Raw genomic sequence first — 19,370 nt, forward strand, 5'->3', positions numbered from 1 at the left:
GGTCTTTTTGGGTCAGTTTCATCACGCAGCCACAACTGCAAGACAACTGTTCCCATCTTGGGAACCACAAGGACAGACAATTTATGGATCCGTTGTGTTGGGTGGGAATGACGGATTGAGCTTCAGCAACAAATGCAATTAACAAATATTTGAGGACACATTCCTAAGTATTGCAAACAAATTTTCCTCCAACCACTCACTGATGAAATGAATGGCATGAAGTATGTGGACAGAGAGAATGAAGCATATAGAGGTGATTCCTGTTCCTTCTTGATTAGATAGAGAGAGAGTTGTACCCCAAGCACAATGTCTCTCCCAGTAGCATGCGTGGTATATTGAGAACTACTATATGGTAAAGAAGTCAATGTTATTTTCATTGTCTCTGGCCCCCATTTAAATGTGTTAGGACAGTGTCTAATTGTGTTTCATTGTTCCCCTCAATGTGAAAACAGATGGCCCCACACACCCATACATGCACAAACGCCCACTGATAAGATATGCTGCACGTGTAGTGAAGCTGGACCTAGTGACCCATCATCCATCCAGACACGGGCTTGAATTCGTCTCTTCACACTGAGCTGAGGTCATCCAGATGTGGTATCTCCTGTTTTTAATGAACCATAGTAGGGTATAAGGGCCAGGCATGAGAAACAAAAAGAGAAGAGGGAGAAATTATTTTCTTTTCCAGTTTGCATTGCGAGAAAAAGGGTAATAAAGTCAAACTAAATCAATGGAGATTTTTTTAACATGGCATATTGACAATAAAGTCAAAATATTGAGAATAAACTTGAGATTTCATGATATAAGTCGAAAATTTTGGAATATGCCTAATATTTTTGGCATATAGGGTTAGGGTTAAATATGTGTTATAGATGGAAAATTGTTGAAAAGGTTTATCAGAATGTGTCCATTCTCTTTTAATACCCTAAACCTTCTGAAATGAACAATTTAACCATTCAATCCCAGGATGCACCGTTCCGGCAGCTTGCATAGTTGCCAGTCGCTCCTCTAGCTGGTTTTGATGGACCAGAGGTGTTGACTTAATCCGAACATTTCAACTTCATTCACGAAAATTGTGATTCAAGTTTATTATGAGCAAATTTATTCTCAAAAATCTTCCTCTGATTTAGGTCAACTTCATTCTCAACATTTCGACTAAATTCTTGAACATTTGACTTTATTCTTGAATCTCTTTTTTTATGCTAGGCCCTCGTACTGTTACGTAAAATATATAGTGTGAGCGTAATCATATTTAATTTAGCACGATGGGGCTGAGAAACCCAGATGACTGACTCACAACAACTTCAGAGGTAATTTCCTAAGAGGCATTTTTGTACAGTGGCTAAGCTGCAGGAGTGTCAGTAAGACGGGAACCTTCATCTCTAAGCCCAGAGTGAAAACCTCCCATGACTCCCTCATGTCGAGTCATTGCTCTATTACTGACACAAGGCTTCGACCAGTCACCAAACCAAGATTACAGATTACGGGGTGGCTGTGGCTGAGGCGTAGAGTGGACGTCCTACAACCAGAAGGTCAGCAGTTCAACCCTCAGTCTTCCCCACCTGCCCGCATGCCGAAGTGTCCCTGGGCAACATACTGAACCCCTAAATGGTCCCTCATCGATCTTGAATGCACTAATTGCAAGTTGCTTTGGATAAAAACGTCTGCTTGTAATGTAATTGCAACATCACTGTTGTTATCACAACTGTTGTTATCACAAAAGCTAAATTCCATTTGAGTAGAATGACGGCTGAAGCAATAATAAGCAAAAGTTTCAGTTGAGCAACCTCTGACAGAGCAGATAATAGCCACAATGTGGCCACAAATGCAGACAGAGAAATTCTTTCTGGTATCGAGTATGCCTCTGATGCAACACTATTGATTGCTTTGTTCAGCTCAACAATATTCAATTATTTCTCATATTGACATTTGTGTGAAATGTTCATCGAGATAAGGAGGGAGTGATAAGTACTATTCTGTTGCAAAAACATACCTGAGCATCTCTGCAGTTTCATTTTTATTTTGTTATGATACGATACAGCACGATACGGTATATTACGAAAAAACTACAATACGATATGGTAGGGTACGGTACAATATGTTACAGTACAGTATGACACAATACAGTACAATACAACACTGTACGATACGGTACGAAACAATCCAGTAGATTACGAAACAGTGCGATATGAAACGATACAGTACGATACGATAAAGTTAGATACAATACTGTATATTACGAAAGAAATGCTATACAATATAATAGGGTATGGTACAGTATGACACAATAGAGTACGATACAATACGGTACGAAACAATACAGTAGAATACGATACAGTGCGATATGATACGATACATTACGCTACGATACATCGGGATACGATACAATATGATACCTTAGATGACACTCAGACACACTCATGATCTCGCTCTGCAGGTGCGGCATCACAATCATCATTCAGTTTAGTTGTGATGAAATGTCTCTGTGTTTTATTCAGATTATTTCTGCCGTGTGATGGTTTTGCCATTGAGCTTTTATTAGGAAGCACTCAGCCGGGATTTATTTATAGTTATCACAGAATAGTTTTTATCTCAGTGAGTATGTCTGTAAAATGCAGATACGTGAAGGATAATTATTTGATGCCGCCTTAATAGGATGAAATAACTCGGCTCATGCACTGGTACCATCGGTATCTCTAATCTCTTATCTCAAGCACTTACAGTTTTGGCTTGTTGTAATAAATGGTGAAGAAATCATCCCCTACGCCACTGCTAAGATTTAGTGCACGCAGTAAATACAGAATGTTACTGTGACAAGGGAGAGGCCTTTTCCACAATTTACAATGTCCTAACTAATACTTACCTAAAGTATTATCTTAGTATTTACATTTCGCTGCTCTTTTATATGACATCAATCACTGCAGGCAAACTTTTAGCAGGCTCTTCATACTTAATCAGTTGTCCCTGCCCAAGCTCGGTGCCAGGCCCAATGCAGATGAGATTTCAGTTGGCATGAGAACAGGAGGTGTGGGGATTTTTTAAATTATGTCTATGAAAAAATTCATAAAAAGATTGAATCCGTGATAATAATATCCATAAATATTCCTGAAATATTCTTTCCATATAATGTTAATTAAATAAAACCATTACATTAAAACTGCAAGATTTCTTGTTGGGAGTATCAGTCATTTTCCTGTGTGTGCAGACTGTTACCATGTCTGTACAGTGTGGTTTTCAGGGTTGGTGTGGCCTGTGATGGTAGAGTCCATGTAATATCTTATCAAGGTGCTCAACATGAGGTATAAATGATGATTTTTATACAAGTCAGGGTTCTGTTATTGTGTAGGTATCAAGACAGCAAGTAACTTAAACTAATCAATGTTTCAATATGAATTATGAATCAAATAAAATGTCCAAACAACTAATTCCCAGATCATTTTCTACTCATTTCAATTTTGAGTTGTGAAATGCAATGCGTTATAAATCAACCTTATAGATAAATTAAAACAAATCTCCTCCTTCAGCCCTTCATCTGACTGTCACATGACAAGGAATGTAAATAAACACAAAGGCATCCTACCCATTTACTATCATGAGGCAGTTTGGGGCTAATGGTTTATCACTATCTCTATTGGGACATGCAGGGATGAGCTTGACAACAGTATGAAGTCCATCCTTATCAGCCGAAACTTTGCATTTTATTATTTTATTAACTTGTTTCGAGACAGTTAATGTTGTCCCAACGCATCCAGAGTGTCAGCTCGTCATAAAGACACAATAAAGTTCAGTGTTATCTAGGGGAGAGAAATGTGTAAAGTCATTTCAAAGGAATTCTTTTATTTTGTGTTCCACAGTAAAATTCTATCATTTGTACCATCGGTTCATCACGTAGTCGGTTTATTTAAACACGTGAGCTTTCATGATATATGGCTTCTCATTTCAGAAATCTATAGTGATCGACTTCACGTCACGGTTTTCCTGTTGGCAACCTGCCGCTGTTCAGCATTGAGCCTCTGAACTCCCCCAAAATCCTAATGTGGTTAGTCAGCAGGGTCTCCTTGGTGATCTCGCCACAGAGATGCGTAGAAAACATGATATGGTTCACGAAGCGGGAAGAAGTCTATGATGTCGGAGCTGTTGTCATGGCATCGCGGACCCCTGACTAGGCCTTTCAGAGATGTTTTTGTATTGGTTTTGTAGAGGTGGGGGACACAGGCAAGGGGCTTTACAATGGTAATAAATAGGCAAAGTGCCAGGAGTCACACGTAACAATTGAGGGGAACTGATCCCCTCTAATAAAAGGCCCCTGATGGGTTTGCAAGTCTGCCAGTCTCAAGAGAACTCACTGAGTGGAAATATAAATCTCTTTTGAGATGGACAGATAGAAGCATCAACCTATTAATGCAACCAATCTCCAAAAATAACCAAACAAGTATCTGTATTTCATCCAGCGATCCTCCCAAAGACTAATCAGTTAATGGTTATAAGTTATATGAACCCACCACAGATAAGACACTTTGAAGCTGTTGCAACTATTGTAACACGTGGGAGCTAGAAAAAACTCATTTTGTGCACTGGAGAGGTTCAGATGCCTCTGCTTTGCACAGATAAAGACGATAAACGCCCAACCCAGGTGTTAGAATGAGTTATAATGTGTTTATTTCTCCACACAGATGTTGCACAAAAACAGCAGATCTCCCCAGTGGACCCAAACGACGCCACGCAATGAAGACCTGCCAAAAACCGGTGATCAATGGTGTGGATTGGCCGTACAAATAGTTCCTCAGCCACGAGACACTTGCAGAATAAGAGGATATCCCATCGTGGCTGCCGCAAAAAATAAACACTTTCACCTTATAACTCACTAATTACGCTCTCACTGGGGAAGTCAGATAAGCCAAAAACCATTAAAGCGGCATTAGACCTGCTAATGTTTCCTATCCTGAAAGAGCCACCCCAGAGGTTACACCTTGGATATTTTATAAACAAATAAAAGACACGCGGGTGGCGACAGGAAATGTCTGGGGTGTCATAAGTCACCTGTCCCTGCAAACAACCTCTGGACTCAAGGCTGTTTCGCCCACATTGACAAAATCTGATCAGTCACGTAGACAAAAAAAGCCGATGTTAAAAATAGCTCATTGAACGCAGCACGCCTGAGAAACCTGCAGGAATTTGTTGGTGTTTATCTTTTTTCGGGTGATTCTTTTGTTTAAAGCACCAACAATGGGGAACAGTGAGTGGATAATAGGCTAATTCCAGCCTCTTTATTTTGAGATGCTTCATTTTCGTTACATAACCAAACAAACTGAGGCTCAACAGCTCGCCGACCCGAACTCTTTAGGCAGAATTCGTCTCATGACTGTGATTATTTTCTAGCTAATGCTACTGTCTCCTGGGGTTGAATGGAAGCCTTTGAAGGAAGCTGCTCACCGGTGATAATTTCAGTATGCAGGAGTGTGATGATCGGTGTGTGTGTGTGTGTATCTGGGTTTTTTCAGGGTAATGCACAATGACGGTCGCACACATGGTGAGGAATCTGAGCCGTGGCAAACCCTTTGATTGGTCGTTTGGCTCTTTTGTCGCTGTCCGCTTTCACACGCCTGTCGCTGAATTCCTCTTCTTGTCAGTGTGGAGAATGACCTGTCTGTGTCCCGCCAATCCAAACATCTGGTCAGGAACAAATTTATCAACCTCATCCGCTGCTGTGCTCTTAACAAAAAAAAAAACGGTATAATTTTGAAGACATGCGGGGGATGATGTGTAATGTGCCATATCTGTTTTTGCTGTGGGGATTTTTCCTTTGGACACAAAATACCTTGTGATCAAACTGCAATTAGCTAAGTTTGAGCAATTAGTAAAATGAGTTCCTAACTGTCACAGGCGGTTTTGCGGGTCACCGGATTTCTGTGTTTTTTCCGCGTTCCACCACCTTTTAACCTTTCGGTCTGTTTGTTCAACCACCAGCCCACAGTATTCCCGACAAACACCCTCAGCACGTTTACACTTTGACTCCCGTTTTCCCTGCATCGGAGCACTTTGAATCACTTTGGGAGTGTGGCAGGAAAGCGAGATTGTCGATGAAATGATGACTATTACGTTTGGTTTTTTTATCGTTGTGGCCTTATAATTACAACCAATGAAAAATAGCTTTAAGCAGATGTCCCTTCCTCCTCTCTGACTCACTTCCTTCCATTCACCCAGTTATTCAGCAGGTATTTAAACCAGCCTGTTCAACCTGCCAACATCCAGGTCATATCATGGTTCAGTGTGTTGTCCTTAATGCTGTGGACTCGTGTTCTTGCCCCCGTGCCATCATCAGATTTACCATTAAAACTGGAATTGCTCTTGCCTGCCTCTGTGTCTGGGTCATGTTGTCTGGATCCCTAATAGTAACAGTGGATCTCTCCATCCTTACATTATCTCTATTGGTTATTATTTCAGGGTGGTAGGGGGGGGGGGGCTTAGAGTTATTCATCAATGTCTTTGGATTGTGGGAGGAAGCTGGAGGACCCATAGAAACCCACGAAGAAGACATTTATTCTACGTTCTCAGTCATGACTTTTTCGCATTTGCTGAGCCACCCGCACTAGGATTTGAACCAGGAACCTTCATGATTGCTACTCACAGCAGATCAAATTAATCTAAACAAACACACAATTTATCCGTCATTCACTGTTTTATGTTGCACTTTTCCAATCCTCCCTTCTTTTCCATTTCCACAACATTTTTTCATGACTTTTCTATGTTTTCTCTTTTCTTTTCTAAATGAACTTTTTATCAAAAAGACAGGAACTAGATCTCCTCACATCCACCCAATGGTAAATGTTTACTGCTGTCAAAATGTGTAGTACTGAAACAAGAGTCTCAGAAGATTAAGCAGATCTACGCAACAATTTAGGGTTTGAATAGTTCCTCTTGAATACACACACATACCTTTGTGAGGGAGAAAAAAATGATTTGACCCGACGTTAGAGAGGGTTTCACTTTTGCATGGATGGTTGTTCTGCATGCATGGTTGCATTATGGGGTAATAACAGCAACCTCTGCCTATGGTTCTTCTCACCTTTGAACTCAAATACCAAACAAACGTGTCATGTGATTATCAAGCCCACCATGGCCTTCCCCTCCCCTTGACATCTACCTTCTGCTCTTGATATAGCGGGGGGGCTCCATTAGCTGGAGATTTTTAAAGGTTTTTTTTCACCTCTTACATAAATCACGCCCACAAGTGTTTATACTTTTATGTGTTTTTAAGCATTCTCCACATTCCTTTTAATAGTAGTCCCAGCTCCTCACAATTCAATCTGATGTGTCGTCCCCTTCGGAGGTTTGTTTTGGAGAAAGTCTAAGCAGAGGCAACGCAGGAGTGGTTTCAACGTCAGATAAGATGTAGAGATATCAATAAGAACTGTAAACTGAAAGATTTGTGAATCGTTTACCGTAACCGAGGTGAAAACAGGCCACTGCTGACGGTTATTGATGTTCATCTTCCACTAGGATGCGATGCCACACAATTTAGAGAATTTGATTTTTCTGAATATGGTAGATCGTTGTATTTATTTCTTTTTTCTTTTTGTTTCAAATGACTTCAAATTGGGAGGATGTCTAATAAAAGTATAGTAAAGTATATTTATATGGATATGTAATCAGGCCTTTTAAAATAATATAAAGATTTAGTCAACAATACTTTGCTTCATTATCCACTGAAACAAGTGCCTTTTGTTGCTGCATCTTTACGTCCATACATTTCAATTTTTCATAATAATAGTCGGCAGAATCTTTAGTTCTTTAACTGATGTGATCTCTGTGGCACACGACGGTGCCATCGAGGTCGCCCACACACAGCCAGAGACAAAGATGTTTCTTTTCAGACTCTTTTATTCTGTCCACACAGGTTAAAACATAAATGGAACCCTACTTAAACTTGCCAGCTATTTCAGCTCAGTGTCTCTCACCATGTGTGTCCCTCCTCTGTCTCCCCTGGCCGCTCTGCTGCTGCCTTTTCAATCCAGGCAGAGCTCTTTGGTCAACTACTCTCAGCTGTGCCACTCAACTCTCCCTGGTTCACCTGGAGCTGCTCACCGAGCCAACTCCACCATCTCCTTTGGAAATACTAGAAATTGTGCAATGCTCATTTTGTATCTGTGCAATTCAGTTAGATTAGATACATTCTGTTTACATTGTATATATTATTTATATTTTATTCTTTTTCCTTTTGTTTATATTGAATGTTTACTTATTTATTACCTCTACTGATCATTCAGTCATTCTCCGTTGTAAATTTCCCTTAAATGGGACCAATAAAGGAGAATCTTATCTTATCTGATCTTATCTTTATCTTATCTTCATACCTTTGAATGATCAGTGTTGGCAACTTGTCCCTGTTTGTTTATTCTCTGTTTCTAAGGCAGAGTATATATTTGAATGATCTGCCAGATTAGTTCTTTTATCAACCAACAAATCAATTTTTAACACTTATAAGTCATATTTAATGTTAGTAGGTCAGCACTCTGTTGCGAAGCTGTCAGATCTCAGACAGTGAGCTGCTCTTAAAAGGACTGAGCTGAGTTTATATGATTGAGTGCGAGTGTTGCCAGTCTTGACAGTTTACTCTTTTTTCCAAAACCCTCAACTTATTTCTGACTGGGCTGATTGTGCCGTGTACTCCTCATGCACCATGAGCATACCAGACTTTCACCACTCCTGCACACCCACACTTTATCATGTGTTTCCGTTATGATACCAACCCTTGACTTAGTCCTCAGGGCAGACCTGTCCTGGAACTTATTGCTCCTGCTACTCTTTAACTTCAGATCCAAAGAGTCAATAATAGGCGTTTCACTTCAACACATCAGGTAAACAGGAGCAGACCAGGAACAAAATCTGCACTGAACAATTATAGCTTGAGAACTGATCTGAAAGAGGTTCCCCGATTTATTGCTCAACGTCCATGAATCCAGTTTGTGTCACTGCAAGTTAGAGATTAGAGGCGTTGCATCAGTCCTCACTAGTTGGTTCCATTCTAACAACTTAACTGAGTTAGTTACTTAAGGTCTAAAACAGGGTGAACCTGGATAATCTGGCACCTTGTTCTAACCTCGCAGTCTTTGATTTGGAGCATGCTCTGGTTAGGGTTTAAACGATGACATGCAGGAAATAATATTTATATTTTAATCAAAGTCATCAATGCCACAAAAATAGAATTACATTTCCTTATAGTGTTGTACCACTTCATCTTCTCGAGATTAAACATGTTGACGTTTAAGCACCAGCACTAATAACCCCGTAATACCTCTGCAGGGACAATCCTGCTGGAAACAAATAACTTTTAATAGTTTTATTACACTTTTGCTGATAATACTTTAAAATATTTACTTTATTAACCACTTTACTTTATTAACAACATTATAATAATAAATAAATAAATATAAACCCATGCACTTAACTTCTAATGAAGTGTTTTTGCTGGATGTCAAGTATGTTTGAATGAAACTGTATATTGTGCAGGAGTGAGGAGGATATGCCATTATTCCTTCTGACATATGATCCTTATCTACGTCCTGTTCCTGAGCAGCAACACACACTCAAGGAACGTACACAAATAACTGAGCTTGAAATAATCCCAGGACTCAGAACAGGTATCATTTCATTTTTCTATGGTCTAAGATACAACATATAATTAAATTTAAAGTTTATTGAAGGATAAAATAAAAGTATACATGCACAATAAGGGGAAAAAAAGGCATATGTTGAATTTTGGATGATGTGCAGTTAGAGGAAAGGACTTAATGGCGTCAGTTTAATCACAAAGAAATACGTCCTCATGCTCCGAACACGTCAGAGAACAATATTGTGTTGAGCTAATATGAATTGATGCAACAAAAAAAAAAAGGAAGCTCATGTTACACATTTATTTTCTGATGACACAGTGCTGAGCTCAGTAGATTCACGTAGCGTAACACGTATTTGAGCGTTAGTCATTGTACATTAGAATTTTGCTCCATGTCGACACCCCTGTCACCGGCAGGAATGTTCCAAATATGAGCCCAATAAGCTCATAAAGTACAAACTGGCACAGTTAATTATTAAAAGGTCATAACGTTTCTTTAAGGACTGAACACTTTGTCTCATGATGCAACTTAAAAACCCTTTGATAAATATGTGTTCCAATGACACAATAAAAACTTTAATTTATTTTTATTTTATTGTATATAACTTTGATCAACACCAAAGGGAATCACGCATTTGGCTATCCGTGTTTTCTTTGAGTTGACTCAGACACTTGAGTTAAAAAATAACCTGACTCCTGTGAGAAAAGATCACAGAAGTAATTCCAGGACATGTTCTGCTGTTTGTTGGCACACCCCCTCGAGCCGCGGGCCAGGTGGAGCAGGCAGCTCATTTCTCAGAGTTGATGTTTTACTCCGCTGCCAATTTGTCACTCACTAGAACATCTTAATAATTATTTAGCAAACATCCCTTCAGGTAATAAGTTATTGTTACACTATAGGAAATGTGTCCCATTTCTAAAACATACTCTTTTTGCACATTAGAGAATAACAGTGTTTTTCTATTTGTCACATTCAACACATTTTATTATAGGTTTCTAAAATGTTGCTATCTAGTCTCCATTTACCTTCTTTGAAAGTTACAAATTTCATTTTATTACAATTCAAAAAACAGATTTTTACACTGCATTTTTATACTTTCAACCCTTTTCTTTGTGCCGAAGTGTGTCCCCGACATGTGAGATGTCAGTTGGGTGGTCTTGTAAAACCTTTTCAGTGTAAGGAAGGGTGAGACCCTGAAATGATTACTTGGGAGTTGTCTGACTTCTTTCTGGCTCTCCTTTATGTGCTGTCAGCGATCCGTGGTGTAATTAGGTCCACGGCAGCAAAATCATTTTTTTTACTGCAAGTTGTTTTAATTCTAAACATTTTTTTTACAGCTAAACCACAAACATAAAAAGGACAAATTAGATCCAAAATGCTTCACTTGGAGTGGAAACATATTTTCCAACTGAAAACTCGATTAAATAAAGGTTACTGCAGTAATACTGAGTGGGAAATGTACCTTTGGTTGCAGCTATTTTAGGACCCAGTTCTTTAACTAACAAAAGTCCAAAGACCAGAAAGTGGTGCACATGGAGTTAGTGGGAGAGGGGCCGGAGGACAGAGAGAGGAGGAGGGAGGGTGAGGGAACAGAGGGAGGGAAGCAAGAGACCAGTCTTTTGGATTTCTCATTAATTCAGTGTGGCCCTCTCTTTCAGTTTTTCTAAAAGCCCGCCCACTGACCATTATCAGCCCAGGCCTTATATATGCAGCCTGTTGCTGTTGTTTGTGAGTACAAGACACTTTAGAGAGGACCAGCTCAAACCCACGGCCACACAACCACCATCATGAGGGAGATCAAGAGCAAAGACTTCTGGAGGGCCGTTCTGGCCGAGCTGGTCGGCATGACCCTTTTCATTTTCCTCAGCATCGCCTCGGCCATCGGTAACAAGAACAACACCAGCCCGGACCAGGAGGTGAAGGTGTCGCTGGCCTTTGGACTGGCCATCGCCACGCTGGCCCAGAGTTTAGGCCACATCAGCGGAGCCCACCTGAATCCTGCGGTCACTCTCGGGATGCTCGCCAGCTGCCAGATCAGCGTGTTCAAGGCCGTCATGTACATTGTGGCCCAGTTGCTGGGCTCGTCCCTGGCCTGTGGCATCGTGTTCGGAGCACGTCCAAGCGACACTGCGGCACTGGGGCTCAACACTGTGAGTAAAAGCTTTCATGATGTTGCTGCTGACAGAACATGTGATCACGTGTGGATCACTGCTCAAAAAATGTGATGTAGAAACATGTAAGTGTCCTGTTTTTGGCTAAAGTTGAAACTTTTGTCAGCGCTTTAATTAACACAATTGGTTTGTGTTGTTCTTTGTACATTCTGTCATTGCTTGTTATTGGATAGTGATGACACACCACACAGTACCACACTGCAGCTTTAAGAATTTGCAAGAAAAAAAAATGCAGTGTCAACAGAGTGACATTGCTCCTCAGCTGTTTTGGTAAATTTGATGTGTTGCACACTAAATCCAGGAGATGCATTAGTTTTGTGTTAAGTTATATCAGTCATCTTCTTACCGAAAAAGCTAAATTCTGTTGAGAAATGATATCCTCCCTCTGTGGTTAAACTGCTCCACCCCACACACACACTCACACACACTCACTCACACACACACACACACACACACACATACACAAGGTGCACTAGAGCTAATTTATACTGAATAACAGTGTTGCACAAATGAAAAATTAATGAGCTGTCTCGCCCTCTCTGCCAAATTACTGTCAGACGTCCGGGGCAATGCCAGTGGCCGCTGTAAGTGGGAAGTGGCTGTGGTGGGAAACGATCAATCTAAACTGACACGCACTGACAGACCCTTGTTGTTTTGGATTCCTCTCTGACTCTCGCAGCTCAACGGCGTTACCCCCAGCCAAGGCGTGGGCATCGAGCTGCTGGCAACCTTCCAGCTGGTGCTGTGTGTCATTGCAGTCACTGATAAAAGGCGGCGTGATGTCACCGGCTCTGCACCCCTGGCCATTGGCCTCTCGGTCTGCCTGGGACACTTGGCAGCTGTAAGTTGCACCTCACATTCACCGCGACTTAGGCAGTGTATTATTTATCCAGGTTCAGCTTGAGCCATGTAAGCCAGCAGCAGACATGATAGTGCTCTGTGTGGTTTGAGATAATGCCCCCTCACGCCTGCCAGTCTCGATCACAACACCAGAGCGGTTGACTGGACATATCCGCTCATGTCATCTCTTTGTTGTTAATTACAGATCAGCTACACAGGCTGCGGAATCAATCCCGCTCGCTCCTTTGGTCCGGCTTTGATCCTGAACAATTTTGAGAACCACTGGGTAAGTCAAAAAGGAGAGCGCACAAGCATTTTACGCATGCCTCACATTTTTCTGTACGCACATCAGACCATGTCAAGCTTAAATAACACCAAAAATTCCATAACAGACCGATGACTCCTTTACCTTCTTCCCCAAGTTAATCAGTTATAGTCAATATTTCTATTGTTGTTTCAGCTGAGGTATTGAAAAAAGTTAAACTTTCAAAATGGCCTGGAAAGGAATTCATTGATAAGAACGGTTTGTCCATGACTCAACTGTTGGCAAATACCGACCCGGAGATTGATCCAACTTTCTCAATCCAGGTCTACTGGGTGGGGCCGATGTGCGGCGGCGTCGCAGCAGCTCTCATCTACGACTTCCTGCTCTCCCCCAAGTATGACGACTTCCCCGAGCGCATGAAGGTCCTGGTCAGCGGCCCCGTGGGCGACTACGACGTTAATGGAGGCAACGAAACCACAAACGTGGAGATGACGTCAAAGTAGCGCCGCGCCACCACTCGGTGCCGCTGCACGTGTCCATACTCCTGTAAAAAGCTCTTGAATTTAGTGTAGGAAGCCGGTGTTGTTGTGCTCTATTTGTTTGAAATACCAATGAGGATTGTGGTCAGGGGTCAGTTGGCGTCTCATTGTCATTCACTCCTTTGTTTGACCCAGCACACAATTTGTATTCAAACTGATGATCAAACATACGAGACGAGGTGGCGAATGTCTTGACGGAGCAGTGTGTTGAATTTATTTCCCATATCAGTATTCTATGTTGAGCCAAGTTTGTTTTTTTTGTATACTTATTTCTATTTTCTTGTATCACTTTTGGTTTCTGATGGATGATGTATTGTGTGTGCACTCTTGAAATGTCTCTCACTTTTTTAAGTAAATAAAACACTTGCTGTTAACTATTGTTGAGCTGTTTTTTATTGTTGTTCTTATATCAAAGATAAAGAGATATTGGAATCAGTCATTATAGAGTAGATGGTTTTTTACCTCTATGCAAACTAAAGCCTTAATAATATATATATATATATATATATATATATATATATATATATATATATACAAATATCAGCAATACCAGATAAGTTTGATCTTGTTAAAAGACGCAAAATCTAATTGAAAATGTACAGATTCATTCAAGGTCAGACAAACATTTCAGGGCTTCAAGGCAAAGCAAAAAATGCTAATGTCCCCACCACCCACCATGTTCAGTCCTTTGTGCTTTGTGTGTGCACCCTGCTGCTTCCAAGTTCAAGGCCCAAGGTCAACAACAAACTAGTAATGGGCCCACGTTTACTGAATGTAAACTGGTTTGATAAAACTTAAATTGTAAAAAAAGCACCAAGTTAAGTTTGATACAGAACCCCCGAATGAAACCGAATAATTCACAGCCTACATTAGTTGATATTGTGCTTTAATTTGATTTAAATTACCACAACAGGTTTGCAGGTCATGGAATAACTACGACCCTCTTGTTTCTGGCATACCTGTAAAGTAAACCTGTGATCTTTAGACCCCATCCAGGTCTCAAGGTCTGAGGCCCCTGAGAGTTCATCATCTGGTAATCTAGCCTCGGATTTATCTGATAAAAGTGAATAGAGGTCTCCTGAAGAGCTGGAGCCAAGTCGTCTGACATATTGGTCAACATGTTTCATCTGTGGGCTTTTCTCAACTAAACTAAACTCAATAGTGATAATAATAATAATAATAGTAATAACAATTTTAATTTGAAGCTGTTTTCCAATATTTTAAAACCGCTTTTTATATGAACATCTTCAATTTGTATTTTGTTTATTTTAATCTTATGTGTGCATATATAAATGTATATATAGTTGTAAATATGGTGTCTTGTACCTGATCCAAACCTTTCTGTTATTTTTGTGAATAAACCTACAATTTATAGCTTGGAAATTACTGGTTTGGGCCTAATTAAAGTTTAATTCTAGTGTATATCTACTACTAAATATGGTTTAATGTGAAATAAGAGCTTATATTTTGGTCCTGGGTGCAGTAAAGCATCCAGTGCCAGGTTGCCAGGTTGGTGAGTGTGTCCTTATTCCAGCAGCCAAGAAACTGTTCATGCACAAGATTTCTCTGACTCACAATCTCACTCTCTCTCTCTCTCTCTCTCTCTCTTCTCCTCCCTCACTCCCCTGCGGATTAACATGGTCGGCTCGAGGCATCGTGCCATCGGAGAAAGACAGAAAAAGACTGAACCGTTTTTTGGGCTTCAACCCTGCAGCCTTTTTCTCATCCTTTGATGAAGTGTGCTGGTATTAAGCCTCCATCACGTTCCCCCGCTCAGGAGCAGAGTGTTCTCACCCGTGAACTTTAGGAACTGCTGCACAAAGGGGAGCAGGCTCAGAAAGAGCAGCCGTAATAATTAAAAAGGAGGCCACGTCCCCCACATGCAGGGTACGGACAGGAGACAGACCCATGGTGAGGCTTATGAGAAAGACACCAGGTGCTATCATGTTTTTTTGGAGGACGATGAGTCATATTTGCAAATATACATCTTCGTTATGACATTAGGGCAAAAGGGAAGATGGAAGTGTCCTTTTAAGACAGGTTTCCTCAGAGGGAAGTTGTTTTGGATTCATCAAAAGCAGAAAGGCCAAGGTCATTTGGCCATTTAACACATTTTAGCAAATTTTACATGCTGATACTTCAACAGCTATATTGGAATCACTGGATCACCAAAGAAGAATCCCAGCAAAAAGGTCTCTAGAAGTGACTAGTAAAGACTTTGGATCGGAAAATGTCTACCTTGTAATCGTCTCTAAGATAAATTAGATGGCACCATAATAACTTCCCAGGATTATAAACCCTGATTGTAAAGTGTTGTAACCCACTGCACGTGTGTTTTAGTATCTGGTAAATCTTCAAACTCGTGAATCTGTTTTCCAAACTGGACATCATGGACCACACTTCATCCAGGATTTCCACAGAATGACATATTTAACAACTTGTTCTCGATACTGTCACATTATAACAGGATTTGTCACTTTATTTTGCTGTTTTTTATTATGTCTGTACAGACACATTTATGTTTTTTTGATTTTTTTTTTGTTGATATTTTTATCCAATTTTTACGGTCTTTTCTTATTTTAACTTTTTACTGTTAATTCCATGTTTTTTGTGTTAATTTTATACTTTATGGTCTTAATTCATGTGTTTTACCAATTCTTCCACACAAACTGTCATTGTACTTGTACAGTGACAATAAAGATTTCTCTTTGTTTAAAGACGCTCACTCAACCTGAATTTTTACATATTATCTATTCTCTCTCTCACTTGTTTTGTCTTGTTCTTCATCCACCTTCCATGTAGTGTAAAACTGAAAATCTCCCCAATTCTGCAGGGTGAGAACAGAGACACTTGTTTTCCAAAAAGAAAGGAGCAACGGTTTTCTGTGACTCTCGGTATCATGAGGTATTTCAAAGTTTGCGTTGGCGCTCAGCCTGTTTTTCAAGATAGCAGCAGCAGTTTTCCAAGAATTTCATGTCCTTATTTCATGGTGTTTTAAATGGTTTGCTTCAGCTTCTCCTCCCTGTCTTACGCCTGTTAGATCCCAACATATTTCATATTAATGCCAAGTTATTTTAGAAAATATAGAACCTGTGTGAATCAGCTCTGGTCTTTCAAATAAAAGTAGAGCAAAAGTAGAGTATTTATATCTGCTGTGTTGATCCATCTTTCTTTGCCTACAGGTTATAATATTTGTACTGTTTCTAAACAGACTCAGGATGAAGAGCTTGTGTAAAGACTAATTCAACGTGGACTCAGTGAAAAACTCATTTACCACCATTCAGACAATCTGTGATGTTTTTCTGGGGTCATGCTTTCTGTTTTTCACCGTGATATGATTTCATGTTTTCACTCTTCTCCAGCAACTGGAAGGGAACAACCTTTGAAGCTGTGAGTACCATTTTACTGGGCTTAACAGAGCAGCAAACTTATTGATTATATACTTGACTTGCTTCCATTTCTGCGTGAATAAACGCTCAGGGTTCATCCTATAATTTTTCTGGAGTTGAGTTAAAGTCCAATACTCTCACGACACCTGCATCACCGGGTTATTTGTGTCTCTGCAGGAAGACGAGATTTGGGGGATGAGTCATGTCTGTGTCGTATTTACATGTGAAAGACAGGAGGTGGGGGTGAGCATCATGGGTGAGCGGAGGCCACTCACGTGAGGAGGTGGTCTTACTGAACAAGGGGAACAGGGGGGGGGGGGGGGGGGGGTTGCTGCTATCTATAAGACTTTCCTCAACCAGAATCGAAAGCCTTTTCTTTATCTCTGACTAATCTTCTGTTCTAAAATAAGTCCACCTGCCTGATGAAATGTTGTGATCTGGCTGTTTCAGCAACTATTGCTGTGTTTCAAACACTTTTTCATTCGATCGTATGTCATAAAAAAGTCTTATTCTTCTCCCTAAATTACAATGTGAAACCAAAACTAACCTGATCACATGTAAACATTCTAACAAAGATACAAAGCTTGGTTCAGACCATCGTCCAGACTATCATGTGCCAAAACGCCCCTTAGTTGAATTACATTTTTATTAATGCAACTTCTGAACAGCATTTACGTTTTCTCAGGCTGCTGAGAGCAAGTGGACTTGGAGTCTGTGCTGTGGTGGAGCCGAGGCTGATGAATGATGTCATCAATGGAGGATTACAGTATCTGATATGCACTGATATGCACTGATATGTACTGGTGAGTTGTAAGGTCAACAGAGCGGCTCCTGCTCACAGGGTTAGAAAACGTGACCTTTGTCCTTCCTGTCTGTTCTCTGCATCATTACTCCTCCTCCATCCTGCTCTCCTGACATGACGAATCCTGTCCTCACAGTTATACTGTCATCTCTGTCTTGTAAATGGTTTCTATACTCCTACAATACTGTAGTGGGACTTTCAGATACGTGACAGAAAAAGCACTGAATTAAATAAATCAGGGAATATTTGGCAAAAAGGTCCAAGAAGATATAAGGAGAAATGCAGGTGTGTTTAGTATGAAGCGCTGTGGCCCCGGTCGAATGTGAACCTTTGACAAGTCTCTTTTCTCTATTTCTGACAAGAAGAGAAGAAGCACCGGAGCCCTTTCACCTGTCAGCTCTTTCACGGAGAAAATACCCGTTTCCATGTCGTGAATTCAAAAAGTCCCATTTCCTTCCTACAGTGGCAGATGACTGATGTTCACTTGAATGCAGCCGACCCTGTGTGACACATGCTCAGGATGGGATAAGTAGAGGGAAAGTTAAGGAAACCGTTTACAAAGACTTGGGCTAAAAGCTGCAGGGCCGTGAGTGTCCTTCACACATCTGACGGACGTCCTTCCAGCAGCTTTTCTGCCTCGATTCCTTTACCAAAAATCCTGGATGTATATTTTCGAGCTCATGTTAGAGCAATAATATTTAAATATAAATGAATAATTTTGAAGTAGATTATATTCCATATATAACTAGAATGGCAACAGCCCCTTTATTAAACTATTTTTCTTTTGGATTTACTGCACATCTTCCTTTTTCATCAAGAGCCATAATTCTCTGAGAAATCACAGAAAATGTTGGAAATAACCTCTCATCAGCGAGTTCTTCCCTGACTCCCCCTTCAAACAAGTTTGGTGGTGATCATTCCAGTAGTTTTTGTGTGGTCCTACTAACTATCAGATGCAGATGAAAACATAACCTCCTTGGCATCAGAGGCCTTTTCAGGGTTCAGAGTCCAGGGAACTTTCTGGAGCTGGGGATGGAACCAGCTGTTTAGATCCACTGAGCTGCAGCCACCCTCCTGTTAAAGGTTCAGTGTGTAGAATTTAGTGACATCTAGTGGTGAAGTTGCATGTTGCAGCTGAATACCCCCTCACCTCACCCTCCCTTTCCAAACATGAAAGAGAACCTGTGGCAGCCTTCAGTTCAAAACTCAAAAGGTGTTTAGTTTGTCCAGTCTGGGCTACTGTAAAAAACATGGCGGCCTCCGTAGAGGAGACCTGCTCCAGATGTAAATATAAAGTATTTAAATATAAAGGGCCGACTCGAGGGTAAAGAAAACAATAATTCGCACAATTTAGATGATCACACACTAGTGAAAACATCACTAGGATTACTTTATATTCAATTTCTGCCAATAGATCCCTTTCACCTGCATTTTACACACTGAACCTTTAATTGTCTGAATTTATGCACTAAAACCTTAACCTGCTCTGTTTGTTTTATTTCTAAAAGCACACATTTCAATGGGACATGTTTTCTAAATTAGAGTTGACACTTCATCTGACACAAACCAGCAGTTTGTTGTGGTCTCCCATGAGAGTGAGTGCGAGTATCAGCACCAGGGTTTTCTGTTGCAGCAGAGGAGCAGAGGAGGCGGCGTGGTGGAGGTCGTTCTCACTGGTTGAAACACGCATCTCTCAGCTGCTTCTAATCAGGCCTGATTCTTTAAAGCCTGCACTCACTCTGTGAGCGTC

The 19,370-nt window shown here is 40.6% G+C and overlaps 1 protein-coding gene across 1 annotated transcript; it reads left to right on the plus strand.

The window, feature by feature from the left end:
- Nucleotides 1-11,320: 11,320 nt before the first annotated feature.
- LOC117777696 (aquaporin-1-like) lies at nucleotides 11,321-13,808 on the plus strand. Its single transcript, XM_034612567.1, has 4 exons — nucleotides 11,321-11,764; nucleotides 12,465-12,626; nucleotides 12,831-12,911; nucleotides 13,214-13,808. Exons 1-4 carry the CDS (start codon nucleotides 11,402-11,404, stop codon nucleotides 13,391-13,393), a joined length of 786 nt encoding a protein of 261 aa, XP_034468458.1. The 5' UTR covers nucleotides 11,321-11,401; the 3' UTR covers nucleotides 13,394-13,808.
- Nucleotides 13,809-19,370: the final 5,562 nt, after the last annotated feature.

This window comes from Hippoglossus hippoglossus, chromosome 17, assembly GCF_009819705.1.
Source record: "Hippoglossus hippoglossus isolate fHipHip1 chromosome 17, fHipHip1.pri, whole genome shotgun sequence".
In the NCBI taxonomy this organism is placed as follows: Eukaryota; Metazoa; Chordata; class Actinopteri; order Pleuronectiformes; family Pleuronectidae; genus Hippoglossus; species Hippoglossus hippoglossus.